A 12,882-nucleotide genomic window follows, 5' to 3' on the forward strand; every position below is an offset into this window, starting at 1 on the left:
CTTTATACGTATCACTACGGCCTTCCCATAAGACATTGTCTTCCTTACTCCCATGAAACTGGACCGCACACTTCCGTCACTGCTTGAAAAATGTGCAGTCGCATCAGCACTGTGTTCCTACGCGCAACTCAGGTCATCTTAGTGAACTCTCTCCATTCCTTTAATCTTTTAATTAGAACGTATTTAATAATTATTTGTCGCTACATCACAATGATGCCTCCACCATATCTTTCAGTGTTTTATGTTACTGAAGCACCAAAACCGAAGTTGGACAACATTATACTGCTGCCTTCTCCAAACTTTCATTCTGTTCTTAGTAACGCTGGTATGTCTTTTACCACCTTATTTCCATGGCATCGATAAACATCTCAAACATTTCATTCGAGGATACACTTATTGACCTACTCATTATTTTGTATATTTATATGATATATCCGCGTGTACGCTTATCCTCTACCGCGTTACATGATTATTCACAACCTACTGCTTACAAATTTTCGAATGGCTATTTCGATAAATATTTACTTTGGTTTTACCTCAGGTAAGTTTCCCACAGAATCTTACTCTGGCAGATCTGTAAGGTTTTACATCTTCTACACTAATGTAAAGATATCAGGTCTCCAAGGAACCTCGAATCGAGTATACCGTGGGCAAAATAAACAGGTGGATTCTATTGTAACAGTTTCCGAACAAAAATATTGTAGACTAAATGTATTTTTACTTGTATTCGTTAGTGTATAAAATTTATGTTTCTTTTCTTAAGCACTGTTCAGGTCGTGGCAATCAAGCAGATTTTTTGGAGATATCGAATCAGCGCATCACTCCCAACTTTCATTACGAAAAAAGTTCGGTATCGAGAGCCCTATTCAACTTTTATAATTCTGGGCGAGTCACGCATTTAGAATTCCGTAAATGATCGCTTTTTTCCCACTTTTTCGCAAATTCCAAACAATGCGGTATTTATCAAATGGTTCAAATGGCTCGGAGCACTATGGGACTCAACTGCTGAGGTCATTAGTCCCCTAGAACTTAGAACTAGTTAAACCTAACTAACCTAAGGACATCACAAACATCCATGCCCGAGGCAGGATTCGAACCTGCGACCGTAGCGGTCTTGCGGTTCCAGACTGCAGCGCCTTTAACCGCACGGCCACTTCGGCCGGCTGCGGTATTTATCTTTCAGTTCATTCTTAATTGGTTGCGTGAAACACATTTACCGTGAAACTCTCGGGCATCTCATTTACGAGAGAAACGTTTAAACCCAGTTTTTTGTCACATTTTTCACTGCATCCTACACATGTTTAGCTACGTAGTACTACAGGAAACATAGTCAGTAGAGATATAACTCTAGGAGAAAACTCAGCAATGATGTAGTCGAAGATCTAAAGAGAAATGTTACTGTTCACTTTTGTTATGCACTCAGAAAATCGGTATGCCGGCGAGGAGTTTGTACCAGCACAGGAAATGGTTGGTTGCGAGATCGTTAGGCTGTATCGATAAATTGCTGATTGAGAAAAGAATGGCGTCTGTGTTGCTCAATAGCTTATGTTTTTATTGCAATCGTATAATGAAACCAGATTTTATTCCCGATTAGATCTCAGTACTCCGATAATGCAGAGATTAGTAGACACATTGTAGCAGAGCCTGATATCTGGAGAGGTACGGGAGAATGAATCGATGTTGGCCTTGGTGAATCAATATTGCAGACGCTTGTGTGAAGTGGACTGAGGCAATCACGGGTAGTTAGACCTGATTTGCCCACCTGGGGTGCTCCTGAGTACTGGTCTAGAGTATTACCATTCTACAGCCACACTCGATATGAGATTTGACAGTGTCATACGTAAGCTGATACCACTTTGACCTTGTTTGTTTTTGAGATAGCTCGGTAATTGGCACTGTTCTGGAGACACTCCGATTATTGATAAAGCAAGGTGGTATAAAAACCGCTAGCATCGGGAGGCGCACGTCGAACCAATCACAGAGATGTCGATGTCCGCCGTGATTGTGTTGCTGTTGTGTGCAGTCTGCAGCGCTGCGCCGTCCGCGAGACCTCGTGGTCTCTGGGCTCGCCTTGGCGGCCGAATTGTGGGCGGCGAGCCGGCGGACATCTCGCAGTACCCGTGGCAGGTCTCGATCCAACTGATGGGCGGCCACTACTGCGGCGGCTCCATTATCAGCAGCACCTGGGTGCTGTCCGCAGCACACTGCTTCTACGGTAGCCGCGCATCAGAGTTCTCCGTGAGGGCAGGTACCTCTATACGCGAGAGCGGTGGCTCCGTGTACCAGACTGCTGACATACAAATACACGAAGATTTCAGCTATTTCACTGGAGATTATGACGTCGCCGTCGTTTCTATCTCGGGCTCATTCTCTTTTGATGGCAACGTCCAGGTACGGCCTATAGTTAGAGTCATAATTTACAGCGGGGTACATGGACGATAAATAGTTTAGATAAGAAGAGAATAGAAGCTTTACAAATGTGGTGCTACAGGCCGGCCGGAGTGGCCGAGCGGTTCTAGGCGCTTCAGTCTGGAACCGCGCGACCGCTGCCTCGGGCATGGATGTGTGTGATGTCCTTAGGTTAGTTAGGTTTAAGTAGTTCTAAGTTCTAGTGGACTGATGACCTCAGATGTTAAGTCCCATAGTGCTCAGAACCATTTGAACCATTTTTTTTTTGTGCTGCTACAGAAGTATGCTGAAGATAATATTGGTAGATCACATAACTAATAAGGAGGTATTGAATAGAATTGGAGAGAAGAGGAATTTGTGGCACAACTTGACTAGAAGAAGGGATCGGTTGGTAGGACATGTTCTGAGGCATCAAGGATCACCAATTTAGTACTAGAGGGCAGCGTGGAGGGTAAAAATCGTAGAGGGAGACCAAGAGATGAATACATTAAGCAGATTCAGAAGGATTTAGGCTGCAGTAGGTACTGGGAGATGAAGAAGCTTGCACAGGATAGAGCAGCATGGAGAGCTCGATCAAACCAGTCTCAGGACTGAAGACCACAACAACAACATGTAAAGCCTCTTTTAGACAATCGGCATTCTTGCTTGTCTCATTGGACCACTCGGGGTAAGTGAGTGTATTTCAGCGCCCCTGGCGTTTTGTTCCTGTTCTGAGTCTCACCTGTCACAATTATTGGTTTTCGTTTACAAGTCGCAATTGACTGATTGATTTATATAGAGAAACAAACCGACAATGGTCTTTGCTCACTGTTGCCCGCACCGAAACTAAGTTTACTGTCCAGTTTCAATCCCTGTAAATCTAGTAACGCCAACAAGAAACTTTGAAGAGTAGTAGGAGGCCTTTTACTAGTTCTTTGTTAGATGCTATTTCTTCTTGAGGAATTAATGAACCGAATATGCTGTGTTTTTTGACCTCCAACGTCGTGGTGCGACTTCATCCTCCTCACCGCATAGCCTGTGCTATGGTGTTTTTTAAAGCTTCCATGGCGAGTCATCAGTTCTACCACGAGTTCAACCTACCTCCTGTTCAAACCCAGGATTACAGAAATTCTCTTGAAACATGGCTACGGTAGCATTAGCTTACCATGTCTGTTTTTGGATCTTAGTCAAGTATTCTGCGTGCTGCATCCTAATCCATCTACTTAGTTTTGTTCGTGCCATCGGCCTAGTGATGGATCTGACAGTTTCCAGAAATGGAGTCGTCATCCTAGACAGCCTATCAGATTCTTCATTGCTACTATGTGACCAGTAGATCGCCCTGTTGCTTTCCCATAGCCTCACAAGGGCTTCGTGACATTCTGCAACGATCTTCGATCTCGTTTCAGGGGCAGACGGAGATTTCAGAGTTGCTTGGCTGTCTGAATAACGCGTTACCGACGACAGCTGCGAGTATAGTGAGAGCTATCTGTTGTGCAGTTTGGTACCTGTGCGCTGAAAGTGAAGTTAAGGGGTTTTGTGTGGCGACAGGAAAATAAAGGGAGAGAAATTTAAATTGCGAGTTATTCCAATAAATATTAAACCTGAAATGTTAGAATTAGAATGAGAGTTACTTGAGTGATAAGATAGATATTAATGTGCTTCACAAAGAAGTCTTTCCCCTTAACTGAGAGTGCCTGTAAATGGATCTCAGCTTTCAGGACAGTCCAGCTATGCCTGTGTTTAAAAAGTTTACTTGTATGATAGGAGGTCCGTACTGTCGCCGTAATGATCAAATGGCAGCGTTACGAAGCTGTAGCCTCCACACTGCTGATGTTGCACGCCGCTCTCCTGAAAAGCTTATTTAAGCTTATTTCCCACGTTAGACATGCGTGGCCACCTACTCTCGTAGGATGCGAGAATGTAGTTCTCTCCGTTTTGGGGGAGAAAGTATTAGTAAATTACAGTGCCAGTTCAAAGATGACCTATTGCGACGGGACAGGACAGCCTGTAAGCTCGAACTAACACTCAAAAACCGACAAAGACGAAGGTCTAATCTTGCGTACTTGTAAACTTGAAGCACGAATTTCCATCGTTGTTAAAATGATGAAATTACTCGCCTTTGAATATATATTTATTTATACGATAGTTCTCTTTAACAAAACAACAACTTTCGTGTTTCAATTCACAGATAAATGAACTCTAACGAATTCCGTAATGACTGCCGTGTAATAGAACCGCCCCGACAACACGTCTTTCTACTCCAGTATCTCAAGCCGTAGTAAAAAGTATTGTTAATCCAGTGTCAAGGATGCTGTATCAGCAAAGAGTACCACCGCATACACAGTGTTTATGTACATGGTCACTTTCTTTCGCTGCAGAAAATACGTTAATTGTCAAGCGCACCTAGAGAAGAGTTTGTTGAACTACAATCTGTGCCGTACAATACTGTCAAACTGATATACACAATCCATTTCAAAATCATCACATTTCTATTATTTTAAGTCGATTTGTAGAGGGACCATCCTTTTAACGAAATTAACCGAAATGTAATATCAGACTGAAGGCACGAGGAAAGATAATACAGTTTGTTGAACAAAGCAAAATTTATGGTGGATGTTCTTGGCAAAGATCTTCTGGTAAATTCTCAACACTCCTGAGAACTGAAAGAATGGGAAAGAGTTGTCCAAACATTTCAAAACATCTATACTCATTTGCTCGAAAAAATACGCCTTCAGAAACATGTCAAACAATATCCAGAAGACAGTAAATTGCCCTTTTTTGTTTTTTCCTTTGTATCTTGTTTTGTTGCTAAGTGACATGCAACGCAGAAAATTATTTGTCCCATTAAACATATTCAACCTTTTCACTGTTTAAACAATTTCCGTTAAGAAAATTTTTATGTATTTACGTTCTTATCTGTGCATCGTATAGGCTTTTTTTCAGGTATTGGGAAACGCAGATACCTCATTGCTTTCAAACATTTTGCCGCTGCTGTGGGAAAACACTATATCAAAAACACCAATCCCTAGTGCAACCATTGCAGTGTGCCAAGAAAACAAGCAAACAACAAAATGCAGATTAAGAAGAAACAAAAGCACGGAATCCATTACTATAACAGAAGTGAGCTCAGCGAGAATAGGTTATCTTCTCACGTTTACATGGGGCTCCCAAAACCGGACATTATAAACCTATTTCACAATACCTTTTCTGGTTGGTCATGTAAAACTCCAAAATCTATTCTGGAAATCCATGACTAGCTGCCGGTTTTCCACTTTCACAATCGGTTTTCGCTCCCATGTAAACGCACAATCATTTTTGAAACATGCTCGGATTATCAGGTTACGTCTTGTTTTCAGAATATTCGACTAATATGGACAGGATGACTCATTGTGCAATGAAGGAGAAGCAGCATTATTAGACTGAGCATGAAACTGTCTATCTTTAATATTTAAGTGAATAGGCACTGTACTGACTAAACCAGAAATTGGAACAGCTGTTTTCCAGACGCTATATTTGCCTGAGCTAGCAAATCCGCTTCAGCCCTTAACTCGTAAACACGATAGCGAAAAACAGTTTTCGAAACTCGTTTTTCGTCTTTCGGGAGATGTGTCGCGTGTAAACGTAGTGAATTCACGACGCCACAGTCTCTTCTTTCTGCTCTTCAGCAGCCTGTTACCCTCTCACGTCAAAATTAAAATGTGTTTCTTTCGATGGTTTATTCGTTATTTCTCTTCCGCATGTCCTTAGAAATGTTTCCACAAGTTTCATTGTTTTTCATGGAGGCCCTCTCAAGTAGCGAAAGTTTAATTACAATTTTTTTGGAAGGAGAGCAAGAAATAGTGGCGTAATGTCATACAAGCCAGCGTTGCCAGTTACTAGGATACTTAATAAATGTAATGTGTGGTGTAAGGCAGAGAGCACACCGGCAACACTACAAAGTGCTCTCCGACTGACTGTGCAGTACACCTCGTGCACTCGCCTTATTGTTTATTCACCACTCTAGCCGCTGATTTTTAGTAACTCCCTAAGACTGACTTTCAGTATTTTTTGTATGTGGAACTGTAAATCTGTGACTTCTGTATACTTCACTGATTTCCTTCCTATGCTTACTATTTGCAATATGAACAGGCGATAGGCAAAATAGTGTGAACACCTCTACTTAGTCGGGAATGGCTTATTAACAAGGGGTTGGACCTCCTCATTTGCCCGTAATACAGCTGCGATTCTTCTTCGAATACTAGCATATAATGAATGTATAGTCTCCTGTGGAATGTTATGCCAGTCTTCGATCAAAACCTCTTCTAACACCTGTACTGACGAGGGAGGCGGAAATATGCTCCGGAGTCTGCGCCCCAACACCGCCCACAAGGGTTCGATTTTGTTCAAATCCGGGTGCTGTGCTGGCCAGGGAAGACGTTGCAGTTCGGTTGCATAGTCCTCATACCACGATTGTACTATCCTGGCCGTGTGAATGGGTGTATTATCGTCTTAAAATATGGCATCATTGTTGGGGAACAAATGTTGGCTTAACACGGCCTTTGAGGGTAGCGAAGGGAGCAGCAGAATACCATAATATGGCTGCCCACACCATCACACTTCCACCTCCATGATTAATCGTTCGAATAAAGCAATCAGGATTGTAGGCTTCTTTTGGCGTTCTCCAGACGTAAGCCCGGCCATATGTTGGAAATAACGAAAACGTTAACTCGTCGGACCAAATAACGTGTTTCTACTGATCAGCCGTCCAGGATTTATTGCTCCTGACACCATGTTTCACGCTACTTTGCGTTGGTTGTCGTCGCCAATGGTTTCGTTATAGCAGCTCATCCATGAATATTCGCTTTATGGAGTTCTCGGCAGACAGTGTCAATAGCTACGGAGTCTCGAAGATGGCTATTTAGCTCTGCAGTTAACTGCCATAGTTCGTGTTGTTTTGACACAATTCGTGTTAGCGTACGATGATTTCTGTCATTTAGTTTTGATTTGTGTCCACTATTACGTTTACACGATGAGTCTTCCCATGTTGTGTGTAGGCTATCATGACTGCTGAAACAGTTACTCTCGAAACATTTAATAAGTTGGCTGTCTTGGTTACTGATGCTCCAGCTAATCGGACCCCCACTATCTGCCCTCTTTGGGACTCTGTTAGGTCTTTCATTGCATGTCGACATCGGCGTCTGAATGCAAATAAGAAGTGTACGCTACTCATAAACAACCTGCATTGTTGCCTAGTCCGTACTGAACACACACAGCCCAGCGCGACACATGCCTTACCTGCGTTGTTGAGCGTCGAACACAACCATCCCATTACTAACACTGATCACATTATTTTGTCTATCCCCTTTATTATGAAACTACAACATTTCATGCCTTGCAGCTTGAACCAAGGCTTATATGGAAAGGGTATGGATTCTTTTTTTTCAAAAGGCCTTTCCTGACTCTTAACTGCACTTGTTTCTGAAAAAAATATTTATAAATTACTCGTTTGCTAAAATTTTTAGGCTCTAAAAGAATTATTTGTCCCACATGAGAGTGATAAAGCTGCACATAGCGTAGACTATTGCAGCTTTTGAATTACATAGCCACTGGGCGACAGGAGAAGGAACATTTTGTTACATTAAACAAAACAATCCATTAACAAAAATAAGACTGATATTTTGGGACATTTGTGCTGGATGAATAACAACAGGCTGACAAAACCTATCTCTAAATATCTTAGGGAAAAAAAATTAATGGGAGTTGGATCCGAGAAGTTAAAAAAGATTTAGAAATCCACAACACGCAGGTTCAAGGAACGGCAGAAAGAGGTATTTTCAAAAGGAAAATTAAATTTATAAGGATTCCAAGGCAGTAACAGTGAGAGAACGGGTGTAAAGTGGCCAGAAGAAAGAAAAAAAGGAGATGAAGTGAAAAAATGAGACAATATTGAAGAAAAAGAGAAGTGCGCATGAGGAGGAATTGAAATTATCTGAAATCATTACGTCGTCCTAATTGGCCAAACCAGTAGGGAAAAGAATCTGAAATGGAACCCTTTCGAAAGGTCTTTTAAGAAGGAGTTATACAAATCGTGATTATTTGAAAATTATGTAACGTAAATACCACCCTCTAATGAATGTGGCGTTCATCCAGTGTTGGAACTTCCCGTTCGATCTTTCCGACATACTACAACGACGAAAAAAAGAATCGCGACACCAAGAAGGAGTTGTGCGACATCAACGAAAGTTGGTAGCCGTGGATCTCCATCTGAAGGATGCAATGTTGAGGATGCCAAATCGGGTTTGCTTCAAATACACGGTGTAACAGTGTAACAGGCATGAGCGTCAGTTACGTTTGAGACTGGACACCCTGAGTTGATGTAAGTCAGGAATGCTTTTAAGATGACAAAGACGTCGCTATCAACACCTCACCGAGTTTGAAACAAGGTCGTATAATTGGGCTACGAGAAGCTGGATGTTCCTTCAGCGATGTTGCGGAAAGACTTGACAGAAATGTAGACACTGTAGATCACGAGAATGTACGGTCGCAAGAAGACCGGGCAGCCGGCCACGTGGCGCTACTCGGTGGGAAGACCACCGCGTTCGGTGTAAGTTTCTGGCGCATAGTATTGTATTTGCAGCAGCAATTTGAGGAGCGCTTAGCGCCACAGTGACATAACTAAACTGTTACAAATTGGTTATTTCAATGACACTTCCGAGCCAGATGCCCTGCAGCGTGCATTCCGCCTACCCCTAACCGCAGCCATTTGCTACTTAAGTGATGTCAAACGAGGGCTCATTGGAGGGCGGGTTGGAGGTCTGCTTGCTTTGTGAAATCTGCTTCTGCGTCGGTGCTAGTGATGACCGTATGTTAGTTAGAAGGAGGCCATCTAAGGGCCTGCACCCACCCTATCTGCATGCTAGACACACTGAATCTAGACCTGAAGTTATGGTCTGTGGCGCGATTTCGTATGACAGCAGGGGCACTCTCGTGGGTATTCCAAACACCGTGAGTGCAAATTTGTACATCAGTTTGGAGATTCGATCCGTTATGCTGTCACTCACGAACTGCATTCCAGGGGGGGGGGGGGTTCCAAAAGGATAACACTCTCCCACATACCGCTGCTGTAACCCAACATGCTCTACAGAACGTCGGCATGTTTCCTTGGCCTGCTCGATCACCAGATCTGTCTTCAATCGAGCACGTGCGCACATCATCGGACGACAACCCCAGCATTACCCCGAGCAGCATTAACCGTCCCTCTATTGACCAACCAAAGCATCAGTCATAGAACTCTATCCTACAAAGTGACGTCTGGCACTTCCATAACGCAATGCATACACGTCTCTATGTTTACATTCAAGATTCTGGCAGTTACACTGATCTTAAATGTATCAGAATTTGACATTTACAATGGCTTTTCTCGCGCTTACAGTAACCTGTGATCTTGCAATGTTAATCACTTAAAAATGGTATCTAGACAAATGTATTGTAGAAATTTCATTGCTCGGCGTTAATTAATTTTTGGTGTTGCAATTTTTTCTGTGATTGTAGCTCACCACAATTCACTTTGTGTAAAGAGCCGCGTCATGTGGAAGTAGATTATAGTGTAGTCCCAGATGTAGATAAAACTAGGGATGAAAATTTAATTCGACCTGGACAATTCAGCATGGCAAGCCGCCGGCTCCATAAAATTATTAACCTCGTAATTTTATGGAGTACGTGGACGGACATCTCAGCCGTTCACTTTCTTTTTCAGTCTTCTAGGAATTCTCACAAACCTTTATATTTCATCTTCTGAGCGGATATGGCCGAGCTACAATAACTGAACAAGGAAATCCGAAGTGCCACAGCGCAACTTCCGAATTTTCCTTGATTTAGTAATTTTATACATCGAAACCTTATTATTTGGCGTTCCTCTGCTCCAAAGACTCATTTTGAAACTTCCAATTTCTATGTCCCGTTCTACAAAAATAGTTACTTTATGATAGAATGAATGCTATGATAACATCTTGTTTATGTCATAGCATTAAAGTGACATTCGCTGTGTGTCATAGGTACTGCAATCAGGCTGATTGGATTTTTTGTCCTGGTATCTTGGGAAAATTGGTGGTCAGTTTTCCAAATTACATTGTTTCTTACGTTCCTGATCAGGGAAATACTACAACACTAGGTCTGCAGGGGAAAGTGTGCAGTAACTTGTACCAGCGAGGATTAGACATTTGACACAACGAGGGACGGGTCGTTGCGTTGTTCTACTACAAGAATAGGGGTGTATCTAGGGGTAGTATGTACACGGATAACATACAAGACTTATATGACTAAACAAGCTGTGATCTTATCCCACAAGGAATAAGGTATTAGCAATATAACTGACTTACTGTATTCCTTGTAGCATACAATTAGCCAGTGCAGAGCAGTCTGAAAACAGAACACCGAAATCAATTATTATTTTACGGCGAGTTAACCATAAATCACAGGGAGCTGACAGAACTATCTGGCCAGACTCTCGATGCTGCCCACCATCTGGCAATTATGCTGATCGCTGGAATATTTTTGTACCAATCTTATCCCAAGCCTCTCCGCTGAGGCTGCGAAGTCGCACCCTACCACCTTTTCATGTTACGACAAGCCAAGAATATTTGCCCAAGTATTTGCATACAATGTTGTTATTCGTTCACGGTGCAGCAACATTTGAAAAAGCATTTTTGAGCATTGAAGGTCTTCGATATAGGTATGTGTAAAGAATTATGATTTAGAAATGAGTGTGGCAAATATCAGTGTTTTAAGGCGAGATTGGAGTAGATCACCTAGGATGTTTGACGACTTTTAGGAAAAAAACACATTCCACATGTGATATTTAGGTGTTTGTTTGATAACATTTCAAAAAAGTACGACTGTTTTATTATTATGTACACTAATCAGTCGAAATGGGGAGAGGTTACTGGCTATTTGGTATGCGCTGAAGACAAATTCGTGTCGTTGTTACACTGAAGATTAACCGTACAACAAAACATCCTCTAATTTTCCCACAGACCAGCCCGCATCTCGTGGTCGTGCGGTAGCGTTCTCGCTTCCCACGCCCGGGTTCCCGGGTTCGATTCCCGGCGGGGTCAGGGATTTTCTCTGCCTCGTGATGGCTGGGTGTTGTGTGTGATGTCCTTAGGTTAGTTAGGTTTAAGTAGTTCTAAGTTCTAGGAGACTGATGACCATAGATGTTAAGTCCCATAGTGCTCAGAGCCATTTTTGAATCCAACAGACCTTGAAGAAAATTTTCCTTAATTGAAATATATATAATCGCCATTTCGTCGTAACTTCCTATGACTCAATTGTTTTCCTTATCTGTATTTCCATTTGAACTAAGGTCATTTTACAGCTAAATCAGTTTTACGCCATACGCTTGTAATAATAAATGTGGTATGGAGCACACTGTTAAATGAATTCCACACACTAGCAATAGGTGTGGCGAACCGTTACTTCCAAAAACTGCGAGGTCTCACAATCACTTTAAATGCGCGTGCACACACACACACACACACACACACACACACACACACATACATACAGACATACACACGCAAACACTCATACAAACACACACAAACACACATCTTCAAATTTCACAGAAATGGCATAAAATTATGTTTCGTCTTTATTTTCTATTTAATCGATTAACAATGAGTCTTTCTGTTTCATCATTTACTGCATCACATTAATCGCTCTCTTTGTCACTGCTTTCACTTGAAAGGATTCTACTAACATTTATATTCCTTACAGACAGTCGGTCTTGGCACTGCAGACATCGAAGCTGGCACATCAGTGACCATCACCGGGTGGGGCGCCTTGGATTATTATACACAGACCCTACCTGAGCAGCTTCAGGCTGTCACCACGGTCATCGTCGCACGTCGTGACTGCAATATCTATTACTTGGGCGGCATCACGGAGAACATGATCTGCGCCGGTGAATATGGCAGAGGTGCTTGCAACGGAGACAGCGGCGGACCGCTGGTTGTTGGGTCTACGCAGTACGGCATCGTCTCCATGGGCTACTGCGCTCAGGGAATCCCCGAGGTTTACACCAGTGTCGTTGCCGTACGATCGTGGATTAGCACAGCGACTGGCGTCTAGCAGACTGCCAAAATTATCTTTTTGACAAATTTTAGTACTAGTGTCATGGTCACCTGGCTCTCAAATTACGGTCAAAGAACGTACTTCATGCTGTAAAGAGCGACTGTAGTGTATGGTTAAAGTTTCGTCAAATAATAAAAGGAATTAAATCAGTTATCGAGATAATCACATTCTGTGAAGCAGACACTCCTTGTCCGTGTCCACCAACTCCACCTTCCTGGCGCTCTCTCTCTCCACAACGCCAACCCCCTCCCCCCCACACACACATTTTAATTGTAGGCATGATTATAAACTGTTAGAAAATAATGGGTGAACATTAATGAAAATGACAAACTACAGGGACGATTCCTGACTGGAAATGGAGGAAAGAGATCCTATAAACATGTT

At 42.5% G+C, this 12,882-nt stretch overlaps 1 protein-coding gene across 1 annotated transcript; it reads left to right on the plus strand.

The window, feature by feature from the left end:
* The first annotated feature begins 1,980 nt into the window (after positions 1-1,980).
* Positions 1,981-12,649, plus strand: LOC126252860 (trypsin delta-like). Its single transcript, XM_049953813.1, has 2 exons — positions 1,981-2,391; positions 12,142-12,649. Exons 1-2 carry the CDS (start codon positions 1,984-1,986, stop codon positions 12,493-12,495), a joined length of 762 nt encoding a protein of 253 aa, XP_049809770.1. The 5' UTR covers positions 1,981-1,983; the 3' UTR covers positions 12,496-12,649.
* Positions 12,650-12,882: the final 233 nt, after the last annotated feature.

The sequence above is a fragment of the Schistocerca nitens genome, chromosome 4, assembly GCF_023898315.1.
Source record: "Schistocerca nitens isolate TAMUIC-IGC-003100 chromosome 4, iqSchNite1.1, whole genome shotgun sequence".
Lineage (NCBI taxonomy): Eukaryota > Metazoa > Arthropoda > Insecta > Orthoptera > Acrididae > Schistocerca > Schistocerca nitens.

What these genes read in the sequence shown, in the direction of transcription:
- LOC126252860 (XM_049953813.1), top strand. Translation starts at nt 1,984, where the DNA reads ATGTCGATGTCCGCCGTGATTGTGTTGCTGTTGTGTGCAGTCTGCAGC. An exon ending in CTTTTGATGGCAACGTCCAG is followed by an intron (nt 2,392 to 12,141) that starts GTACGGCCTATA and finishes TATTCCTTACAG; the next exon opens with ACAGTCGGTCTTGGCACTGC.